At 47.1% G+C, this 25,014-nt stretch overlaps 1 protein-coding gene across 1 annotated transcript in view; it reads right to left on the reverse strand.

The window, feature by feature from the left end:
- The window catches only part of BRINP1 (BMP/retinoic acid inducible neural specific 1), an 89,030-nt gene that overhangs the window by 58,363 nt on the left and 5,653 nt on the right, over positions 1-25,014 (reverse strand). Inside the window, exon 2 of the mRNA XM_066201123.1 lies at positions 2,249-2,516. Coding sequence (XP_066057220.1) covers positions 2,249-2,466 — 218 coding nt within the window. The 5' untranslated portion in view covers positions 2,467-2,516. The remainder of the gene's footprint in view (positions 1-2,248; positions 2,517-25,014) is intronic.

Consider the following 25,014-nt stretch of genomic DNA (forward strand, 5'->3'; position numbering starts at 1 on the left):
TTTGTCCCAGACTTGTATTTCCAATCCCCACACACATGGCTGGCATTCCCCAAGCACTCAGCTCCCTCCTCCAGCTCAGTGTGTGGTGTTTGGCCATGAGATGCCCTGGGTGCCTTTGCAGTCCTTTCTAAACTCTCTCCCTAACTACTTCCACTGGATTTTTGTCTTATCTCCGGTTTCTTTTGGGAATGGTGACTTCTCCAGCATGGTCATTATCTGCAAGACCCCTCTCAGACACCTCCCATGCACACAGAATGCTGATGTCTCTTTTCTCCCCTGCTGGAAGGAGTGTGGTGTTCTCCACCTGCTCCACGTGCCTTTCATAAATGGTTTAGCAATACTTAGCAGAAACAGAGAAAACAGATCCCTTTCCACTCCCCACACATAAAGGTCATCCTGAACTGAGGTGAGACCTCAAATTCATGTGAGTTTCCTACAAACCAAAGGGGGATTTGTTCCTTGCCCCCGACAGAGAAAACAACAGATCACAGGCTGCACACGCAGACAAGATTTTGGCGGTTTTATAGAAGTGGAGGAGGCAAAGCCATGGCACAGACTGCCTGCTCAGGGTGTGAATCCTCCATCACAGGAGACCTCACGGGCTTCCCACAAACCTCTGTCAGACGCGACACAGGTATGTCTGAGCCTGCCTTGGGGAAGAGGCACAGATTAAATGACCTCTCAAGGTCCTTCCAGACCCGTTTCTCCGTGATGCTTAGAGACAGGATCCCAGGCTTGATGGATCTGTGGCCTCACCCACAGTGACAGCTGGTAGATATGTCTGAACACATCCATCGTGTGGCTCTCTCCCCCCAGCCCCTGCAGACTCCGTGGTGGCATCCTGGGCTGCACAGCTCTTTAGCAAAGGGCAGAGCCAGTGCCAGAGGCGAGGAACAGGGCAGGGATCTGCAGCCTGGGTCACTGTGTGTGTTGGCAGGCAGGGCAGCAGGGGAGTTGGGCAGAGAACAGCCAGGGAAAAAGGCTTTTGGGGAAAGGCATTTTCTCTGCTCTCTGTGCACAGACAGCGAGAGCTCACCAGTGGAAGCAAGGCAGCACAGCTTTTAGCTTTTGGGGCTGTCTTCCCCCTGAGCTGTTTTGGAGAGGACAAGCCAGGACAATATTTTTAACCTACCCTTGCTGCACTCCCTGGAGGCCGCAGGACAAAAACAACTCATTTTTCTTCCCCACACGGAGCTGGTGCCTCTCACATCTCTGTTACTGTGCCTCTGGCTCCGTGCCCATGGGACAGCACTCCCTGCACACAGGTGATCCCTGTGCTTCCCTGCTCCCCCATGCTCATGTCTCCTTGTGCACACTGCCATGGGCTGCTCACCAGCACTTCCCTGCCCACCACTTTGCATGGCTGTGTTTGCAAGTGTCTTTCTGAAGCACAACAGGACCATATAATTATGTAAATGCACACATGGCTGGGAGAGTTTTTCAGTCTCTTTGGGTTTCAGCACTAATCTCCTGACACTTGCTGGCTTATTCCCCTTCATTCCAAAGTGTTTGCTGCTTTAATAGGATGTTCATGTGAGCACCCCAGCTTTTCAGATTAAAATGAAGAGGAAAAAGTGTGGTTCTAGATAGCACAGCTGGCAAGAAGAGTTTGAAATAAGCAACAACCAAGGCTTAAAAACCTAGAAGGCAAAATAAAATCCAAATTCTGCCTATTTCTCTGTAAGCTTTTTTTAACTCTCTGTAGTTTTCTAAACCAAGATCACAGTTCTGGGGCCAAGTTCCAACTTATACATGGAGATAAGTCCTCAGAGATGTGTGGCAGGCAACACACAGCCAAGGCTCCTACACAGCAGTGTGAGAACTGTCACACTGACGCGCGTGGTGACATCTTTATGTGAACCTGCAGCTATTGGCACTTCACATGTACGAGTTTGGTGCAGAGGCTTGGGCTGTCCAGAGCTCCATTGATTCAAAAAAAGCTGCTTGGGAACCTGCCTGTGAACTGTCTGTCACCACGAATGAAGAACACCCACCCCCTCAGCTCCTTTTCATCTCTCCCTGTGCTGTGCACATTGCCATGACACCGCAGTGCCTTCATCTCACTCTCAGAGCTCTCCACGCCAGCCTTTGAAGCAATTTGCATCGCCAGCTGAGGGAACCAAAGCTGCATTTCCAGGTGGGATCGGGACAATGGTGCATCTCCCATCGACTCCCAGCCTGGAGCCCACGGGAACTGGCAGAGCTCCCACCACCAAAAACTCCTCCACGCCGCAATAACCCGACATACCTGTATATTTTATATCTGGTTGTAAATCCTTGACGATGTCTTTCCACAAAGGATAAGTAGCTCCGTGAGTGGTGGAAAGGCCCCCTGTCTGAAATAAGCCAATCAAACTCCTTGGAGACATGTTGGTTGGTAGCAGCTGGGTCCTGGTGGGAGGGCTGTATGAGTATATGGTCCCATATAAACAGGAGGTAGAGGAACTCAACAAGCCTCCAGTTCATGCTTTTCTGTCTGCCTTTTTCCTCTCATTCTTGCTCCATTCTGTGGAGTCCTGTTGGAAGAGAGAGGGGATAGGAGGAAGGAGAGAAAGAGAAATGGAGGGGAGGAGAGGGAGGAGGGAGAGAAAGAGAGAGATTTAAAACGCTCTGATCTTTTGACAACCTTCTCTCAGGGTGAAAACAGACGTGAAAAATCAAGTTTTAAAAGACTTTGGTTTGCCTGTGTTACGGCTTAGAGCATTTGGCAGTGTTTTATTCATGTATTTAAGTGGTGCCTTTAACCTCCTGAGCATATATCACCTTTGAAATAACCAGGTCCTGACCTGAGACATCCTCACCCCAGCTCCTCCATCATTTCCCTCGTGAAGTTCTCCACAGTGCTGCAAAGGCGAGTGAAGGCCGGGCGCAGGGGGTGGCTGCACCCTAGGCTACAATTACCCCTTTATTGTCCCTTTAATGCTGTGCCAGAGAAACGTGTCTTCTGCTTTCATGTCTCTCTGATGATCTGTAATCCATACTCTGTGCAACCTGAGCAATCTATAAAGACCCAGCTCTCACTTTCAAGTGCTGCCAAAAAAAGAAATAAAACAAAATAATTACCCAGGCTTTGGCGACGAGCACACACGGACAGGCACACACACACAGACACACACAGCTGTGAAATCCTGCCAAACTCTGACACAGAAAAATCTCCTCACCCTGCCTGCCTGCTGGGGTGCTAGGGAGGTGTGTGTGGTGCAGGGGATGGGGTCTGCTGCTGTTTCAGCTATGGTGGGACCTCGAGGCTCTTCCCGAGATCAAAGCTCTGCAGGGTGACACCCTGAAGGTGCACATTCAGCGAGGGAGATCCTTTCCAGCACCTGGAACAGGGCACACACTCCCTGCCACGGTGGGAGAGAGGCAAAGCAAGGCTGGGGACAGCCCTGTGCCGAGCCAGCTCCTCTCCCAGGCATGTGACAAGACATATGATGAGTGGGAAGGCAATCAGGGGGTAAGGTGCCTTGCCAAAGGTTACACAGCAAGCCATGGATACAGCTGGAAGAGAGCCCTGCTCTCCTGACTCCTGTTCCCAGCCCTTAGCTCATCCTCCCCCAGAGACAGGCTGCTGGCACCGTGCCCCAGGTGGCAGGTGGGAGCCCTGCTGAGCTGTCACCCCGCACACAGGATGGTCCCCTCCTGTTCCCACAGCACAAGGTGGCTACTGCAGCAGCTCAACCTCGGGGGCTGTGCTCCTCGCCCCTGGGAGCTGCTTGAAAAAAATCCTGTCCACACTCACAACTGGTTCCTCCTCCTGCCTCCTGGGTTTTGTGGGGGGAATGCCAACACTGTGGCATTTAAGGCTGCCTGGCCCTGGGAACACAAGCTGTCCTCAGGGGAGGTGATACCCACCTGTCTCTGTAAAATACGGCACAGAGAGACTGCAGATACTTCTTAAAGCAGGAGAAATGAGGCTACTCAGAGCTTTGCCACAGTGAGGTTTCATGGCAGGCTTCTTTGTACATCTCCAGAAAACCTTCTGGTTTTGAGCCCGAGTCCTCTATAAGCACTCCAAAAGTTTGTAATTCTCAGAAAGAGAAGCCTTTGCTCAGAGTGTGGGAGAGGTGTGCTGGAGGTGTGAGTGCCACAGCACTGCGTGTGAGCCTTGCTGGGGTGGGCAGCCGAGCACAGACCAGCACAGCCATCTCCTCTGCTCCAGGAGCTTTCCCTGGAGCAAGGCAGGGCTTCACCCATGGCAGGGAGTATGTGAGGCTGCTGTGCAGGTGGGATGGAGCTCAGGATCCCTGTCTGTGTGCCAGAGTGTGTGGGAGCCTGCACGTGTGCACAGCATGTGTTCCAGGAGCTGCAGCGAGCTCAGCAGCACTCAGAATCGAGTTGTTCAAGTCTGGTTGAAGACGACACTCAGCTGTTGCATTGCAGGAAGAAATGGGGAGAAAAAAAATCAAGTGTGGGAAAGTCAGCCGATGTTTGATTTTTCTGTTGGTCCCATAGAAACTTCTTTCTAATTGCAGATGGAATATTACTGTTATTAAGCCTGGTGGTACCTGCAGCTCCTGACTGAGGAGGTTTTTCCTTTTCTGGAGACGTGTTTTTAACATCAGCCTTCACCACTATTTCATCCCTAACCAGGGCAGTTCTCAGTGCTTAGTCCCTCACATCACACACAGACTGGTTCTGCTTTTCCTTACCAAACAGGGGAGTTTCTAGCCCTGCACTGAGGAACAGAACACATTCCAAATGTTCCTCAGAACATCCCTGCTTCCACTCACTCACGAGCCCAAGGTGATTACTGGAGAATGCTCCCAGCTACACCCCACTCTCAGGATCTCCAAATTCCAGGTCAGAAATGTATTTCTACTGCTTCTCCACCCACCTTCCTTCCCTGCCTAGTTGCTCTTGTCCCATCAGGGTGAGCAGCTGCAAACTCAGCGTATTTGCCGTGAGATGGGTGTGCAGATAACAATCAGCTGCTCTCTGTGTGTTGTCCCAGCTCCCTTGGTTGTCTGTTCATTAAAGTCACCCAGAGCTATTCCCCTCATCTGCCAGCCTGGATCAGTTTTCCCTTAAATATTTCACTGTCTGTTGGATTTCTATTGCAGAGAGAGGAAGGGAGCTCTTATGTACCCAAGTGGGAGAGAGCCCCCCTCCAGTTTCCAGCACAGAGCAAGTGAGAACTGAAATATGAGAAAAGCCAAACAAAATGGGCCTCAGAGAAATCCCAGTGTGTCCTCCTGCATGTGAATATTATACATTGGGGACATATCAGCTTGTGAAAGAGAGGAGATAGTCCCTAATTCCCCCCACACAACTCTTCATCCTCTCTTCCTTTCCTTTGGGGCACAGTTGGAGTCAGGATGACTGGGGCTGTGATGTTCTTGTCCAGGAGGTGAGAAATGGGGAGAACATGCCTTGAGACCACTGAAGAAATGATCACATCTCCATCCTGGAAGCTGCCTGGATGAGTTCTGAGAGCAGGGAACGGTGCCCGAGGCAATGGAAGATGGTGGAGCACAACTGGGTCCAGACTACTATCACATCATCAACTTTAATTTTTTAGTAGTATCTTTTCCCCCCCTGTAGCTGCTGTAGAGATGTTGTTTCACATTAAAGATTAATCCACTCCACAGGGCTGGTCCCCGTGGAACCTATAAAGCTCAGTAAAGTGGGATTATCTTGTGTCTAAGACAATATTGTGAGGTGCATTCAATCTACCTCCTAACAGGCTTGAATCTGAAATTAATTTTTCAGGTGTCTTCATGGGGCTCCACTGATGTGAAATATGTTGTGTGGATTTGGCAAAAGGAACCAGGGAAGAAGCAGGGAGGGATGCCTCCAAGTCTAGAGCCCTTGGGTGGGAGACCCAAGGCTGACTAACAGCTGGATCTGGCACAGAAGCAATCTGTGGACTACAGGGTAGGCTTGGGGGAGCCAGACACTGAGTTGTGATCCAAGAATCCAGTGTTTTGCTCAACTCTCCCCCAGACTCCCCCTACAACCTCGGGCAGTGCCCTTACATGTGGAGTCTTGGCTTCACCTTCCAATTATCAACATGGAGCCACAATGGTAGTTGTGGGATTATTCAGACCATAAACTTGTTGGAGAGGCCAGAATTGGGCTGTAGCAGCTCCCGAAACACAAACCTGCTGCCCACCTGACTCCCAAGGTGTTCCTGTCCCACAGTGAGTGACAACCATTTCAGCAGGCTTTGTGATGCAGCAATTAACAAAATCCAGCCATAAAGCCCATTGCCATGAGATGCACAGCAGAGCAGTGAGTGAGCTGGGTCCTTCTGGCTCGTGTCAACAAACACCATCATGCAATCATCACATCTGTTAATAAACATGGTCCGTGGGTGAGCCAGGACATACAGCAAACAAGCAGTGGGAGAAGAAAATGTTGGATGTGCTGACTCTGAGTCACGGTACAGTCATTTTCCAGCACCATCCAGCATGGAGGCACATCCCCCAGAGCACATGGAGATCCCTCTTAAAGCCCCTTGGAGTTTGCTGGGTGGCTTAAGATGCCCTTTTTCTAATACCAATTCAGCTTGGAACATTAAATGTTCCTTATCTTATGAGTCTTCAGGATTCTAGGAGGAAAAATGGGCAAGTATTTTCTGTAAAGTGCAAGTTGTATTTGAATGTACACTTAATTTCTTTGTGATTGATATCTGTGTGTTAATTATATTCTATTTTCGGCAATACCTTTGCTGTCACAAGGCAGTACCTTTTATCCAAGGAGTTCAAATTGAATTAGAGACATTAATTAAAGCTCTCAGCACTCTAGTAAGGCAGGCAAGTGCTGTTACTCCCATTGTTTCTTGAAATAAGAAGAAAAGAATAGAGCTGGATGTCTACTTAGCCACTTAAAAGGTAATTTTTATACAGTGGGAGAGCTCAGAGTGATAGATTTTGCACAGAATTATTTTTCAAGGTCTGTTTCATCCAAGGGAGGCTGTGCAGTCCCAGATCCCTGCTATAAGCAGGCAGACAGGATGCAGGTGCTCTGAGTCTCCATCACTTGCTCTGAACACTCCTCTGCCTCCTGGGATTTTCTGCCTTTCCCCTAACCCCTGTACCTTTCATTTATCCTTTCTATTTGACCCAAATTGATCTCACACACTTCTCTTCTGCTTTCCCGTGCTCGTTGTTGTGAACTATTTCCATCAGAAATGCAGACTCAGGGAAGGGAAATTACTGAACACATTATTTGCAGCACAGGAATAAGTCCCCTTTCTCTTTAAGCTTCATGCACCAATAATTCTTCCTCATGTCCCACATTTGGTTCTTGGCAGGTTGAGAGAGGTTCCTGCCTGCTGCCATTTACCAGAGGGAAGAGGCTAACAATTGCTATTTGTATCTGAAACACTTCTGCTCTTCAGCAACTTCACACACGGCTTTAGGATGCTGATAAATTAGTAAGAGACTGAAGTGTCAGGGGAGAGATGAAACAGCTTATGTTAGTTTAGAGCTCAACCCTGGAAAGTGACGAATGTCTGACCTCATTTCAGTGAACAGATTAAGTGTTCCCTTAATTTTAAGTATGGGATGTGCTAGTCTAGATTTTATTCAGCTCTGCCTGCTTTGAGTTTGTGCCCTCAGATTCCTGGACAGCTAATTGCTGCCCCACACCTTTAGGATTTAACATGTGGAGCAGTAACATTTCTGTCCTGCCCCTAACTGAGAGATGGCCCACGAAAATATTGGAAAGACAACACCCAGGAGCAGCCCTGCTTGTCCTTTGGAAACCCTGGCCAGCAACCCCACCAAGCTGGGGACACCTTCCCTCTGTCAGGGCCACGGGAACACAGGCAATGTGGGTGGAGAGGGAAGCCAATCTGTCAGAGTTTAAGTCATATGAACTGCTGTGGATAAACCTGAGCTCTGGGAAAACAGAATTTGGGCACTTCTGACCTAGATGTCTTTATAGCTCAGACTGCAGACACTGATATCTGACTGAGTCAGGGCTGGAGCTGCAACTCAGCAGTGCCTCTGACTCTCTGGGTGACTGTGGCATACAACGCCGTAAAATCCCAAATGGTTGTAAAGCTATTTCTTTAGGGAAGTGGGATTTCACTCTTTCAGGCGGTGATTGGCTAATCCCTCCCCAAATCTCAGTAATTGTGCTCTGATCAGTGTCTAAATTTGCATTATTCTTTAACCACTCCAGTTTTTAAATATGCATGAGTGGTTAGACCTGTAGGATACTCATCAGCCGAAATATCTTCTGGGTGAGGAAAGGCAAGGAGAGAAGATGAGAAATACTTCTCCAAAAATACCAACAGAGTCCACAAATTCAATTAATTTTTGCCAAATTGCTCATGCTGAAAAAAATAATGATTTGGAGATGTCAGTGTTTGGGTTGTGAGACCTCCAAGGGGAAAGGTTTCCAAATCTCTATTTGAAACCACTGGAGCTTTTTCTCCTTTTGATTTGTATTTCCACCCCCTTAAGATGGAGCAGTGATAAAAACATCAGTTTTGACCCCGAATGACTTATAGGAGAAAAGATTTTTTTCTTCTTTTCAGTTTATCAATACTTTGCTTACAACTTATCAGAATATTCAGTGAACCAAAACCACCCCACAAACTCTCTTTTATTAATGCAGTTCAACCATCAGCCAAAAGGGAGCAGTTTTTGAGCAGAAACTCCAATTACTCTCTGCCTGTGAGGAGGCAAGGATGGCAATGGTAACTGCTCTGTACCTGCTCTCAGTTTGTCCCTGCACTTCAGCTAATTATAAACTCCGGTGTAATGATGAGGAGGATGAGAGGCAGCCCCAAACCAAGCAAGAGTAGCAGGTGACTCCACCAAGTCACAAAACCAGGTGGTGCTGGACAGAGGGAGTCAAACCTCAAAAATCCTGATCATAAATCTGCTGGCCAAGGTACAAAGGTCACTGCTCTGAATTCCAGGCTCCACAGGCACTGGGGTCAGGGCTCTGTGTGGAAAGGAGATCCTTCCCACTGCACTCCAGATGTTGGGAAAATAAGTAAAAGGAACTTCTGCTTGTGCACACATGCACATGCACAGGTTAATGGAGAAGTGTCACAGGGATATGGAGATGGTGAAGGTCTAGAGGAGACGCCATAGGAGAGGCTGCTGAGGTTTGTCCAGACTGGAGAAGAGGAGACTCAGGAAAAGTTGTGGTATTCAGATTCCTCAGGAGTGAGGAGGAAGGGCAGGCACTGATCTCTTCTCTCTGTGACCAGTGATGGGATGGGAGGGAACAGCTGGAGCTGGGGCAGGCTCAGGCTGGAGATCAGGGAAAGGTTCTTCCCCCAGAGGGTGCTGGGCGCTGCCCAGGCTCCCCAGGGAATGGGCACGGCCCCGAGGCTGCCAGAGCTCCAGGAGCCTTTGGACAGCGCTGCCAGGGATGCCCAGGGTGGGATTGTTGGGGTGTTTTGGGCAGGAGCTGGACTCTGCTCCTTGTGGATCCCTCCCCACTCAAAACATTCCACAACTCAGCAACTCTGAAGCCAATCCTGCTAAACCCCAGACTGGAACAGTGGGTGCTTACACAGCCAGCAACGCAGCAGGGCTGTCCATGCCCCAAAAATCTCCCAATCTATTTAGGAGAGCAAGGCCAGCAGATGGCCGGGGACAGATGGGGGAAGGCGAGGGAACAGCGAGCTAATCCCGCTCAGTGGGCGGCGCAGCAGCGGTGTCAGCACACCAGCAGCCCAACTGTTGGCAGGAGTTTGATAGCTATTGTCACAAATGGAAGTTAAAAATAGGGAGACTGGATAATGAGCTCGCTTTTGTCGATGTTTGTGAGGAACTCCTCTCATTTGTGAAGTGGCAGAGATAGAATGAATATAGATGATAATAATAATAATGATAAATTGCACTTTTCTGAGCTGCTTATTAAAAAAAATATATATGGCGGGTGCTGAGCAGTGATTTCTATTAAGCACTGCCCTGAACTTGAAATTATTCCTACTATTATTAAAGTGTTGTCCTAGCTAGTGCACTTCCCCATAATTTCTTTATAAGTTACACAACAATGCAGCTCTATCTTCTGGCTCCCTCAGTATTTATACACCTCGTATCAAAGTCCAGTAATCTTACAGGTGTTAATAGATTTTTATCCTTGCAGTAGGTTTAGGAGATGGGGAAATGCTGCTTTTTTTTCCATTCAGCAGGATGGGAATTGAGGCACGGGGTAGATTAATGGCTTGTCCCAGATCATTTTAGAACTGCTTCAGGAATTCAACCCAAATCTCTGACGTCTCAGCTCAGTGCTACGTCTCCTTGCAGTACCCTTCCCACGCACCTTCATGCTACTATTCCAGAATTAGCTGGGGCTTGCCACAGAGCTGCTTAGAATTATTTTGGATTGCTCATTTCATGTCAGGAAAATGCCAATTCATCAGAGGCAAAACACTTTGTAGAAATTTGTTGATTTAAGGGGGGAAGAAAAAAAAGGCGTTTTGATAAAGTCAGCTTTTCTTTGGAACAGAATGTGTTGAGTGTTCTGCCTGGAAGGGATCGGTTGAGATTGTGTTTTGTTTTTCATTACATGTTGAGTAACATACATTCAAAATCAAAATCAAGTGTTTTCTTAAGCTGTGTGTTTTGACTGAGCTGAAATAGATTTTGTAATTTATGCTCAAGAGGAAATATCCAAATTCATTTAATACTTTTCTTACAGTTTGGAAAAAGGAACACCTGCAAACCAGACACTATGAACTGAGCAAAAATCATACTATTCCCTGCAATTTTTACTGGAAGTTTAGGAAAAAGTAATATGAATGCTCAGTTTAATGAGGCCTGTGGCAGAGTCCAGAAATCCTGGTTTTCGCTTTCACAACTGCTCCATCCTGGTGCCAGTCTTGCCTTTCTAACATATTCCATTGCAACAATTGGGACCTGTAAGCTGAGAGTCTGAGGAAAAAAAAAGTGATGCCAAAACTCCTCTGGAGAGCAATAATGTAATATTCAATCCAAGAAAGCCAGCTTATATTCCACACCTGACAGTCTGTGCAATATTTCTGTTCTGAAGTTCATTCCTGGGAAGAGACTTTGTCACCTGAGCCCCACATGGAGTGATCCCACTCCACAGGGCTTGGCAAATGCAAACTACCACTGCTTCTTTCACTAAAGGAAGCTGAGGTTACCTAATCCTTGCAAATGGTTTATCTTCCCATTTATCTTGTCCCTCTAAATGGAGCTTAGCCTTTGACTGGGTTGTTGTGTTCCTCCACTCTTACTGGAGGAGCAGAAGGGGTTAAAATCCACAGGCCATCCCTTCTCCTGGTACAGCTCCTGCTGCTTGGATAGTGCCAGCCTGCCTGCCAGAATGAAAAGCACCACTGGAGCTTCCTCTGGGCACCATTATTTCGCCACCACTCAGCTGGATGGAGCCACGAGCAGCAGGGGCAGCTGAAGAGGGGAGAGAAAAGGGACTCTGAGTTGGCAGCTGCAAATTCCAGCCTTGGGCAGCTCCACCTTCCTTATCCCACTGAGTGGATCAGGAATTTGCAGTGGCCATAAAACTCTCTGTGCATTTAGTCCCCCAGTTCCTGCAGGCACTGCCTCACAGCCCTGGCAGGGCACTCTGGAAGCAGGATGGCACAGCTCAGGCTTCTGTGGGGGAGCAGAGCTGCAGGCAGGGCCAGGGTGAGCACAGCTGGTCCCTGATGTGGGTTCCATATCCCTGCAGCTCCCTGGGGGATGACTTAGGAGTGAGCCACACAAATCACTGCTTTAGGTATGCACGGCACTGCTCTGAGGCTGACAAGACCCAGGGCCAGCCCCTTCTGCAGCCCTGCCACCCCACAGAGGAGAGGTTAGATGCACTGCACTTCAACTCAGGCTAGAAATGTGAGCTAGAATGAGTATCAGCCCCAAATAACAGCATTTCATGGGCTGCTTCTGCAGCAGAAGTCAGAAATCTGGAGCGCAGGCTCTGCCATTGCAGGTTCTTCTGGAAAGTCTATTGAAGTCAATGAGCCTTGGGTTGGATCTCATTGCAAAAAGATAATCAAATACCATATTAACTCTTAATTTGGAACAGCGTATTAAATTAGAAAGTCGCATTAACCTGGAACTGCATTTATCTAATGAGAAGATTTAAAATCTGTGTATCATGAAGGTGGGAGAACTCCTACCCAAAGCTGCTCTCAGAAGCCCTGAATCCCAGAGCCAATCTACCTGCAGCACTGCATTTCCACCTATTCCCCGAGCCCTAAGCCTGGAATTTCCACTGGGACAGAAGGATGTGTGGAAAATAAAGCCATCTCATCCTTACCAGTATTAATCTGTCAAGCACAGAAGGCTCGTACCAGCTAGACTCCAACCAAAGCCAAGAACTAGAAAATCCCAGAGGATACTGAGGATCTGCACTGGCATCACAAACACCCTCGCTCATCAGTGCACCAGTTCAGCAATGCAGATATGCTAAAAAAATTTTAAAAACTGAAGGCATTCAGTCCTTTCTGGGATTAAAGTTCAACACCACTCAAGTCTGAGCACCTCAAACATTGCAGCCCTTTGTTACCCACGCTTGAGGCCACCTCTCGCTGTGAGCATTATTTATTTCCTTCTCTGAGACTGTTCTGCTCTGTGCTTATTCCATCTCCTGACCACCTGGAGCGTTTTAGAGTCTTGGCTGTGATGCTTGTCTGTTTAGAAAGGCTGTATGTGGAGCTGGTCAAAAAATTTTGACAGAACAGGTTTTTTTGCAGGAAAACGCAGTTCCCTCCAAATCGAAACGTTGCATGGGAACGTGTCAATTTTGACAAACTTTTTTCATGTTTAAAGTGTCAAAACAAATCATTTGGATTTTCTCTCTTCATTTCACTCATATTGAAATGCTTAATTTTGAGGAAATAAACACATTACTTTTGTGTTGTTTCAATTAATTTGTTTTGACATTTTTACATATTGAGTATTGTATTGATACACATTTAGAATCCATTATATATTGTATCAAATCTTTGGTGCTGTTTATTTTATGTATTATCATACAATGCTAAACATTTCCCATAGCAACTTAGTGCTTCAGCACCACAGGAACAGAAGATATCAATGATCTCAAATTATTATTGCTTTTAAATTTTTAGGTCATAAGAGCCTTGTGGGATCATGGTTCTCCTTCACACTGTAGTTTAAGAAGAACCAACTGCATATCAAAAGGCAGGAATTTCCCAAGGAATTTCCCAAGGAAATTGTCCCCTTTTCAAGCAGCTCAATGACAGCGAAGTACAGCTCCTCTCCCCACTGCACACCAGAAAACGAACTCCTCTGCTCGTTAAAGAAAAAAAAGAAGAAGCAGCAAATGCAGATTTTCCCAGAGTGGAATTTGTATGCAATGTTTTCATGAGCATCAGGGATTTTAAAGTCTGAATACCATTGACCTCCTGGGACCTCTGTCTTCCAAACCACTTACGTACTTTTAAAAGATATATTCCACCTCCTTCTCGGAAGTCTACCTGATTTTTTTTTTTTTCTCCTGTCTGAAACCACATTTCTGCTCCCCTGCACGCAGCAGAGGGGAATCGCTCCCTGTGAACTTCTGCCGCCACGTCTGTGTAGGTGGTGGGAAAAGTGGGTTGGAAAGAAGGGCAAAGCAAGAGGCAAAAGGGAGGGCAGGAACTGCAGCACGCAGCTGAGCCTGCAACGAGGAAACTCCATCAATTCCTCATCTCGGGGAGGAAAATGTCCCCGAGGGCCCCTGTGCAGCCACAGGTTCGATCAGAGACGGAGGCAGTGCTGGGTGGTTGGAGGACACAGAGCCCATTTTAAGCGTGGAGAGAGGCAGGAACCCCCCTGAGGCTGATGGTGGTGGAAAGAGAGCAGAGCATGGCTGTGCAGGACCATTCTCCTTCCTCTCCTCCCTTTCATCAGGGTTAAAGGAATTCCCAATACACGCTGAGGCCTGCTCCTTCCTAAGGAAGGATCAGTCCCCACCACCTCTCCCAGAGAGAGCTGTGTTCGTGCAGCAGGAATAAAAAGAAGCATCCCCAGCTTTTGCAGATTTATTTCCAGTGGAAGAGGGGCTTTTCTGTCTGCTTTTCCCCTGAACGGGACACGCCTGGTGCGCCAGGCTCCGCGGCTGGAAATCTGAATTCCCCCACGCAGCTGCCGGGAGTGCACCTCTGAATGCAGATCTGCCTGGAAATGTCCTCGTGCTCCAGCTGGCCTGTCACTGTGGATTACAGCTCCTGGCTAATAGTGAGCCCTGCTGGAGTCTGAGACTTCCATTAAAAGCCGACGTTTCCACCTCCCCGCCCCACAAATGGCTCCATCCCATCCCAGCTGACGTTTCTGTGGTGTGGCCTCATCTCTGGGGTGGGGAAGGAGCAAAGTGCCTCAATTTGTCTCTGTGTTACACAACAATGGAGCAAGTCAAAGGCAGGAAAGCAGGTTTGAGGATGATCAATTCTGAAAACTGTGGATAATTTACTTGAAAGTTGACCTTACCCCTTGTCACCAGCACATCTGTAGTACTGGAGCCCCATCCCTGTGACAGCAATGGTACAGCTGAGCATGGAATTCCCCCCTGGAAGAGTCCTTGAGGGAAATGCTTCACTACTCCAAGTTACACTGTGGAGTGTCTTTTGGAAAGGAGGAATGCTCCTGCAGGGAGATATCGCCCATCCATGCCAGACTCTGCAAACCCTCCATCGCCAGAGGGTCTGAGGGCTGCTGACAGATCCAAAAGAATTGGCGTGGACACTTGACCTTTCCTCAGTGCCAGGAGGAAATCACTGACCAGGAAGAACAGCACATGCTCAACCAGGCTCTACAAAGGGAGGCAAGAAGCTCTGGGATAACTGAGAGCTATTTGTAAAGCAAACAGTGCAGTTTCAGCACAACCTGTGCAGTTGGCCGGCGCTGCCATCACTCGTGGGCAGGCCGAGGGGTGACTTCCAGTTTGGCAAGTGCCAGGTGCCATCACAGCTCCTCCTGCTCCAAGGGACACATCCAGAATGGATGCCTGCAAGGCTTCCACGGGAATGCTGAGAGATTCACACCTTTGTGGGCTGGGGGAAGGACAGGACATGCTGAGTGGTGCTTTAAAGTTCCCCTAGCATGGTGTCCTGCCAAAGGGAGCGAGCAGTTCCTCTCCACCAGCCTGCACACATTCTCCTGCTAGAACTCCTCACCCTGGATGGATCCTGCACGCCCCTGCAGCTTCCCGAAGTGACTTTGAAAGCAATCCAGAGCGAGCATCACATTTGTGTCTTCAACAGCCTGACTTGCAGGGAGATCCTGTGCAATCAGCTGGCCAAATCCAAATCTGAAAAACACCTCCATGGCTGGTCATGATTAATAAATTCTGCCTTGACATTCCCCAGGGCACCTAGCAGCTAGTCAGAGCTGCCAGAGAAAGAGACACTGCTGTGGGAAAGGATAAATAGTCTTTCCTCAACTGCAGACATCAAATTAGATAATAAATAGCTGGCTGGATACATAATTTTGTATGAGTGTTAAATTAAATGCAGAACAGGAATATAGCTGGCTTATCCTTGTGAAATCAAAGGTGTTGGGAAGGAGTTTTCCAAAGAAAGAAGAGTATTTAGAGTCTGCTGTGCTCATGAACACATAGCCTGAAGTTATCTATCATGGCTTATGTGACTGTTTACAATGACAGACAGCTATTCCTGGACATTTTATTCCTGGTAGAGTATTCTGAGACCAGAGCAGCTCAAGGAAACTTCCCTCTAATTTACACCTCTGTTTTGTCCCTCCTCCTGCAGACTAGACAACATCTTTGTTCCCGCAGGACCAACACAGTTTGTCCTCACCAGCTGTCGTGGGCTTGGCCTGTGATCCTCAGGGGGCTGCAGCCGCCAGCCCAAACCAGGGGCTCTCCTGTGTCCCCCTTAAACACTTCAGCCCCCCAAACCCCCAGGTTCTGCCCAGCGACCACAAAGCAGAGGCTGCAGTGACAGTCAGGGGACCCTGCAGGGCTGGAGGGAGCTGGCAGGAGGTGTGGTGACATCCTGGGCTCAGGTGGGGCCCCGTGGCCCAGAGCAGATGGCTGTGGAAGCCCTGCCAGCACGGCCAGCACCGTCACCCCTGTCTCACAGAATGTGCACATCCACAGCCGATGTTACTCCAGCACCACAAGTCCCTGTGCACAAACCCAGCCACACAAACCAAGGCAGGATGCTCAGAGCTCCTGTCACAGCACAGGGCAGGGGGCTGCTGCTTCCCCTTGCACATTTCCCAGTCCTAGAAATCTTTGCTTTGGCCCCTGAATCCCTGAGGAGACAAATCCCACCTTGCAGATTTGTCGTTGTTCTCCTCCTGAGACATTCAGTTCAGACTCTGCTCCCAGGGCAGTGAGGTTTCTGAGCGTGCAGGGGCTTCCTCTGCCATCCTGCACCTTCATCCAGAGCCTGAAACCAGCTCAGATCACCCCCTTCCTCCTTCTTTGCAGCTTTCCTTCACCCACCTTGCTCCTCCTTTCTCCACCACAGCGGGCACAGCCAAGAGATGTTATTAACACTTGCCACTTCGTTAGCAATCTTCTCCAGAAGGAGCAGACGAGGAAAGAGGAAAGTGTGCAAAAATTGGAGAGTCGGGGAAGCTGGATTAAAGGAAGAGTAGCAAAGACTTGAAGGTGTGAATGAGAAAGTGCAGGAGTAGAAGGAGTATGAGAAAAATCTAATGGGTGAGAAAGAGATTTATAATTAATCCCCAGGCTGGTGAGAAAGCAGGGAATGGAGTCAAGCCCGTACTCTTCTCTATATGGCTCTGCTCCTGTTTTACTTCAGACAGATCTTTTTACTTTCTCCTTTTATCTCCCATCACTCTGGACCCTTTGAGTATATGTTATTTGAGGTAGGAATTGTCTTTAACTGTGTGCAGCATAAAGGAAACTGCAATCATAGGCACTAAAGGATGCGAGACATTGTTTTTAACACGTCCTAAAATTAGGCTTAGAAAAGTGCTTGGGGATTGTCTGCCAATGTTTATTAATTCAGATTGAATTCATTAGATAGTTACTGTCAAAAAGTGGGATGGGAAAAAATCAAAATAATCAAAGTACATGACTGCATTGTTTCTTAATGTGAATGCTTTCTGATGAGATGTTTATAAAGTGGATCTAGAAGGAAATGTTAAAAAAACAAAACCGATCAAAAGTGAAATAATATGGTTATGGGAAAAAAAGTTATTCATTTATGCAAAAATTAAGTTCTAAGTGATTTTCTGGTCTTTTCCTTTTAGTCTCAAATATAAAATCTTTTCATTCTTCCCCACCACATTAATTATATTTAAATACCTAAAAGTAATTTTTTCCCTTCATTTTTTCTTCCAGAACTAAACCGATGGAAAAAAAAAAAAAAAAAAAAAAGAAAAAAAAAAAGAGAGAGAAATCATTATTCACCTATTCCTACCAGGAATTCCAATAACTGTCTGTCAGATCTTCATAACAACATGAGGGATCTCAGCAAGGCTGAGTTTCTGAGAGTTGCTTAAGCTGACGACTTTCAGAGTCCTTTGCTGTCTTCTAATCTAAACCTGCATTCATCAGAGAACTTAAAATGAAATAATTAGATTTACAGCAAAATAGATGAGCAAAGCCCTGTATCAAAACCGAGTGAAAAGTTCCCAGGAAATAATCTGAGAGCGAATTTACTTTTTCCATTAGAAATTGCCATATGCTGCTGGTTTATTTTAAGACAGTGACACCATCCCTTTTCACCCTCTGTTTCTCTGTGAATTCTTCCTTTTCACTTCTCCTGGCTTTCCTTTTCCTTTTTTTTTTTTTTTTTTTTTTTTTTTTTAATAATCACCACAGAACCAAACAGGCACAAAGTCCCTACAGAAAATTGGAACGTGTGATGTCCAAGTGCCTGTGACATCAAGCCAAAGAAAAAGCAGCAGAGCTCCCTCCATCAGCCAGCCCTGACTCAAACCCCTGAAGAGCACTCGGAATGAGACACAGGCACACAGGGATGGGAACAGCCTGTTCCAGGGATCCTGCTCCTCAGGCACTGTCTGCACCCATTTTTCTGTCTGCTTTCTCCACCACAGGACCCTGCTTGGTCCTGGAAGGGTTTAGGGAAGCAGCACCTGCTCAGCATCCTGCACCCAGAGGATTTAAAGAGAATTAGGTGTGTGTGTAGGAATTGAGCATCTAAATATCTCTGGATTTCCACATTGCCAAAGATCTCAGCTCCCTGTTTTAGTTGGAGTTTCTCCAGGAGGAAACAAGCTTCCCCTCAGAAGTAACCCGGTGCTGGGTATATTTTGTTTTATTAACATCAGTGTTGGGCAATATGAGCAAGCACAAATCCTCCTGCAGTGCTGTCCCAGCAGATGCTGCATGCTTCAACACTCTGCATGTGGGGCATGGAAAATGCATCCTGAGTCTCTGAACATAAAAATACTGCATTATTGAGCTGGGAATCAGTCCCCATATCCCATCAAGTGCCTGGAATTTTAAACTTACACTTAAAAATAAAAATCCAGAGTGTGTCTCAGCTCTCCTGTTGATTTTCTTTTCCCCAAATGTCACTGATGGAGGTCTGGAGACCAGAGCAGTGCTGTGCAAGGGCAGCAGAGTGTGTTTGTCCCCAGCCCTTCCATCCACCACTGCCCCAGCACCCCAGGGAGGGTCATGCTCCAGCATCAAAGGCGTGTCCCTGTGATGTGACACACGAGGGTTTGGGGACTGCACTTCACTGGTGTCAAGGCTTTACAGAAGAGCTGCCTCAGAGGAGCAGCAGTGAGGAAAAAAAAAATCTGCAGCCACGGACAAAAACCTCTGTCTTCAAACTTAAAGTAATGAGAAGCACTGCAGGAGGATCCACTGGTAGGAAGGACCTATCAGCCTCTTCTGCTCCTCTGTTTAATGCAAGCAGCTGTATCATTAATTGCTATTTACTGCCAATGCTGAAGTTGGTAAAAGGATTAATACGAAACAGCAGCCTTGATTCAGCGTTCTTAAAGCACAATGCACATGTCTCTGTGTGTGTGTGTTCACTTGCAAACTTCATTTTATGTTTTGTGTATGTAAAATCCTCATTCCTGTCTGCAAGGGAGGCAAACAGATGCAATTAATGTGTTCGTCCCTTATGTATTCCAGTAAAAGGCCAGCTCTGCCAGTGATCTTAGGCAATGAGGAGAGAAATTAATTCAGGCCAGATTTCTGACGAAGGAGCCATTTTACTGGGCTGGAGGGGAGAGAGAGGCAAACCAGTACTGCCATTGCCCAGCACTGGAAATGTAAAGAGTCAGCACAGCTGACTACCAGTCTTTGGGGGATTATATTTCCTGAGGACAGGGGCTGCTGAATTCTTTAAAAAATCCAGATTTTCCCTCATGCCAAACTCGGATCCAAGTTCCCTGGGTAGTTCCCATCCGCTGTGCGAGCTGGAGGCTCGGAGCCAGAGCACTGAAGGGGTTCAGCTCCAGTGCGTGGAAACACATGCATTTGAAAAGCTCTTCTGCAAAGCTCCCAGCCTAAGTGACCTGCTCAAGGTCATATATAACATATCAGTGACAGCACCATGATTGAACTATCTTGCTACAGCGCTGCTTTATTCACACGGTGCTGCTGCATCCCCAAACAGCCCGCTGCTGCCTTCCTCTCCTTATCTCATCCTCCTCAGAGACACATCTGTCCTGTGCTCCGTAAACCATAATATACCAGTAGTCTTTTATTCACTATCTGTCACTGGGCAGTTTTATTACAGATCCCTGAATTATCCAGCCTAGACTACAATCTACTTATTCCTGTCAGCCGTTCTCGCTTTCGACCCTCACCTCACCTTTCAGCCTTGTCAGTGTTTTAAGGCTTTCAGGTACTTGAAATGCAGGAACAATCCTGATTCTCGGGGGAAATCCAGCAGGATTTCACTGAGGCCAGCCTGCTGGTCTCCCTCTCTTTTCTAAATGCAGATGGTTGGAAATCAGAAGCTTGCACTGGTCTCTGCAGTCCCATTTGAACCAATCCTTCACGAATACTAACAGCTGCCATTTTAGACCTCTGATCCCAACTCTTGCAATCCTTAAAATTTTATTCCCCTCCTTTCTTTGCTCCTTTCATCAGAAATCAATCTTTCAATAATGCAGGTAGATTGCAGTCCTACCTTATAGCTTTTTTTTTCTTTTTTTTTTTTTTTCCATGCATGCATGCATGCATGCATCTTTCTGGTAAATTTTGCAGAACAAAACCTCCCTGGTCCTTCCCAGCTCAGGCCATGAGCACAGTAATCATCACACCTCCACAACAGCTCACCGGTATGTTTACACCTGTCACTCACATCCCTCTCTTTTTTGCCATCCAGGAAGCAAAGGAATTGTTTGTCCCAATGTGGCAATTTGTCTCACCATTGACACCTGCCCCACCAGCGAACTTTGTGTTCCCACCAGCCAGCCTCCCCCTCCCTGCTCCCAGTCACACACCTGTCGGAACTTTATCCCATCTATTGATGTGTTTTCCTCACAGCCATCAGCTGCCCAGCCCTCCCACCTTTCTGCTTTACTGCCTGACTGTGGCAGAGCAGTTCCTTCTCTGTTCACCTGGAGATGCTCATGGCCACTGCAGAAGTGGCCCTCAGCAAGTGTCACCTGCTGAAGCTGAACTTCCCTGTCTGAACTCAACAGCCTTGTTTTCTCTTCACCCAACCTCTGTCTTCAGCAACAGGAAAAGGATGGTTGATGGGAGAGTTATGGGGAAAGGCATATTCCTCCTCCCTCCCAGCAGCATGGATGACCCTGGGCAGGAGGCAGGACTGTGCCCAACACCAGGCAGACAGGGGGAGGCACCCTGGGACCCTCAGGGGGATGGAAATGTGGGGAAAACATGGGGAGAGGACACAGGACCATAGCTGATCTCTGTCCACCCTGTCACACATACCAAGCTGCTTTGGTTAAGTCTCAGGATTCCATGTACCTGCTTATCTCTGTCACAGCCTCCCTTCATCAGCTTGGGCAGATTCTTTAAGGTGACACTTTACAAACACCTTGCAGGCTGATTTTCAAAATGTTTCCCATATCCCATGGCAGTATTTAAGCTCCTGTTTTCTATAATGTTCTGCTACCTTGCCACCAACTACTTTCAAAATCTGTCAAGGCAAAATTGCAAACTGAAATGTTCTACTGACAGGATTTGGATTGGTCTCCAAGCCTTGTGCTGCGTTTCCTCTGGCACTGAGCAGAGGTGACAGCATTCCCTGTTTCTATTCCTCCTCCTCTGTCCAGGCAGCAGGCCTCTGGGCACAGGGAGCTTGTATCCCTGCAGAAGCTGCTGCTGGGAGACTCCAGGCTCATCCCAGCTCTGTGCCATCCCAGAGATGCTGGTGCTGATAGAGGAAACCGAGCTGTGCAGCTCAGGGTCACTGCTGCCGCCTGGAACCACCCGCTTTATGTCCTACTTCAATATCTGCTCTAATCACTGAAATTATTTTTGTGGGAGTTGATACAGAAGAAGAGATTGCTGGATTGATATTCCATCTAGCATTGATGAAAACCTTTTTATAATACCTTAATCCAGCACCCACAGAAGCAATTTGCTAATCTCTTGCTGACTTAGCTTCCAGCGGGATCGACCACGGGCAGTCACATTACCTGGCCAACCATATTATGTTCTTTTTATGCACAGAGAAAATGTCCTTCCTGACCCCAGAAGATGGTCATCCTTTGCTTTGAAGCCCGAGACCTGATTACCATTGTCCCAGATTGCAGGGCTGCAAATGCTATTAATTGCTACAAAGTTATGTAGCCTTTTACACTTCAAATCCATCCGGACTTTCATCTCAGCCACATCCTGCAGCAGGGAATTGTGTGCCTTCACTATGCACTGAAGAAAGGACTATTTCCTTTTAATTTGCTTTAAAAGTTGTGCCCTTTAATTTTGATGTGTCCCCTTGTTCTTCTATCATCAAAGTGTTAAAATACTTCTGATCACTTTTCATTTTAACCTTCATATACCTTTGTACAGGAGCCCGAATGTCCCTCCTCACTCCCAGCTTTCCCAGACTAGATGAACTATTATTTCCAGGCTTCCCTTATTTAACTTGTTAATATTTGTAAAGCAATTTAAAATGTATTAATATGGTTCAATTATAATATCACTTCTATTTTCCATCCTTCCTTTTAATGTCTCAAGTGTCCATCTAATTTGCCATCAATCTCCATTGATTCTCCCTCTGATGATATGTTAGTCTTTATAATATCCCAGGGAATATTTCTTCTGCCTTCCTGACCAGCATTTTGGAACAAAGAAGCTGAACACTGATGGACCATAAACATGATTCACTCTGCACTCAGCGTGTGAATGGATTTGCTGTTGCTTAGGCTTTGGGCTTGGAAATCAGTTTCATTATGTCCATGGGGCTGTAATTAAAAATTTATCTGTGTGATTCCAATTGCAGGATCAGGCTCTTTGTGGTTCTGATTGCTCTGGGATGGTGACAATTGAGCCTAAGTGTGAAAAAAAATCTGTGTTTGATAAACTTTGAGCAATATCTGAGCACTCAGTGACACAGCCCACAGCAATAGGGCCTTTGAGACAAGAGGAGTGATTTTGACATCTATCCAGTCACAAAGAGGGGAGAGAATTGAGATATGGGTATTCATCCCCTCTCTTTTCCATAGAAAGCTGGAGACACCCAAGGAAATTATGTGGTACTAGATCTAAACCCTCCCCTCCAAAAAAATACTTCCACAGATGACTCGTAACTTTCTCCATGAGTGCGGAATGTTATGGGAACAGAAAGCATGAAAGGAATCAATAAAGAAATAGTCACACACAGGATGTTCCATCTGGCACTGCAGATGACAGTCCTCAGACAACCACTGACTTTGCACGTCCCCACACCGCTGAAAGGTTATCCCAGGAGTAACAGTGCTCATCCATGTCTTTCTGATCCCTTTAGTGTCCCATTGTTGTGGTTAGAACACTTCTCAGTTTTTTCCAGTCTTAACAAGGCCCAATCCAGCCTCATCAGCAAAATACATCTCCCCTTCATCCCTCATCCTCCAGCGAATTCCCTGAGCAACACTTCCAGTTCCAGTCAGTCTTTCCACCTTAGCTCTTTCCCCCAAAAAGCAAATAAAAGGATTGATGCACAGGTATCTCTAATTGCACAGAAAGGGTTTTATCCAAATATTTCTAGAACTCAAATTTCCACTCTTTGGTTACTTTAGGTAAATATTGTGGAAAAATCCTAATTGGTCTCTTTTCCCAGGTTGACCAGATTTATCTATTCACTGGCCTAAAACATGGTCCATCATTTTCAAATACTTTGCAGTTCTCTTTTAGGAGAGTGGAAATGGCAGATAAACACATTATCAGCATTCTCCAGCATAAAACAGCAAAGCCTGGAGTTGTTTTGCAGAAGCAACCTCGAATTTGGACGACATGACAATAAGCAATTCTAGAAATAGCTGCTCATCTTAAGGCTATGTTATAGGGATCCTTGTTGCTGCTTTCTTCTCTCTGTTCACAATTTTAGCACAAACACTGTGCTGTCTTTGTTAGTTCTTCCCTTTGACTTTCTCAGTATTTCTCAGGCATTCTTCAGTCTCAGCTTGTCCCTCCTAAGCTCTCGCTGCTCCCTCGAAACACACCTTTGACTTGGACTGCAAAGCTCCCTCAGCACAGAGCGGTGTGGGAAATGGCTGGAATAAGATTCCTGTTCCAGGCAGGGAGGTGGTCTGAGCCAGGAGGGACCCAGAGTCACATATGTACCCCAGCATATGTCTGAGGGCTCTGCTCACCCGCTCACCATCTGTACCTGCCTGAAGAGCAGCCACGCGCCAAGAGCAGCCCGGCTGCTCCTGCGCCCGTGTCCTGCCCTGCTGGTGTCTGTGCCACTGAGCCCAGAAGTCCAGCTAAGGATTCACACCTGCTCATCCCGCTCCTCCTGCCTGCTCTGAATCCCCAGCCTCCTCCCTGGGGTCACAGCTCATTTCTGTTCATTCTTCCCTGGTTAGTTTTAGACGCTTTGTAATTTTCCACAAACTCCATTTATTTGTTTTGTTGGGGTTTTTTTATTGTTTTTTTTTTTTCCCCCGCAGCCTCACCTGGAATCGGCTGCCTGCACGAGGCGATGGTTTTAAAGCTCACACTCCCTGTCTTCCACCCTGCTTAGCAAATCAGCATCCACAGCTGCAAGGATAAATTACCACAGGGGTCTCCAGTGTTAGCAATGTATCTTGACAGGCACACATGCAGCTAGGGCAGGGTAAAGAAATGGCTAAATGGGATCAGTTGTGCTGACTCAGGACTTCTGGCCAAAACTGCATCCAAAACCATGATGGACACAGTGGAGTCCAGAGCACAGGCCAGGTTCTAAATCACACTCTAAATCAAAGCCTAAGAGAGAGATCCTCACTCACCACAGAGCCAGTTAGCAGCCCTGGCTTGGACAGGCTGCGATGATTTACAGCAAGAGGCTGCGAGCTTTTCACGGGAACTCGCTGTACAACATATTCCAGCTGTAACATGCAAAGATATAAAAGTCCAGGCTGTTAGAAGACCTGTCATAAGGCTTCACGACGTGTCTTCTCTAAATACCAGGGTAAAGGATGTACTTCCTATCAGGATAGCAATGAGACAGGTCCCAGGCATGAAAAGACTACAGGATCCAGAGCTACTCCACTGGAAATTTGGAGCAAAGAGAACGGATGGGAGTGAGAGCTCCCTCTACTCCTATATCCTCTTTTGATATCCAACCAAAAAAAATTGTTGGGTTTTTGTTGGTTTTCTGGAGCTTCTCTTAGTGTGAGAACCTCTCATAGCTTGGTTTGCAAGCTTGGTGTGTCAGCTGTGAGCTGGCTTTGCTGTAATTTGTGACTCTCTGGGAGGGAGGATGTCTCTGTGATGGAAATACTCCCCCGAATGGTGCCCATTGCTAGCACACACACACACAGAACTGTTCTAGGGCTGCAAAGCTGCACTGGTGCTTCTGGCACGTCAGTTTCTACCTCAGCATTTCCACCAGTGAGCAACAGTATGTGCCTGGCAAAGGCAATTCACTCCATCCTCCTCTGCAGGTGACCCTCTCTAGATTATTCACTCCCCTATGACTTACTATTATTCCTGTTGCCACTGGGAGAGGTGATCCATCAGCAGTGCAACTGG

This window comes from Chamaea fasciata, unplaced genomic scaffold (assembly GCF_029207755.1).
Source record: "Chamaea fasciata isolate MVZ Bird 193981 ecotype frontalis unplaced genomic scaffold, bChaFas1.0.hap1 SCAF_20, whole genome shotgun sequence".
Taxonomy (NCBI): Eukaryota; Metazoa; Chordata; class Aves; order Passeriformes; family Sylviidae; genus Chamaea; species Chamaea fasciata.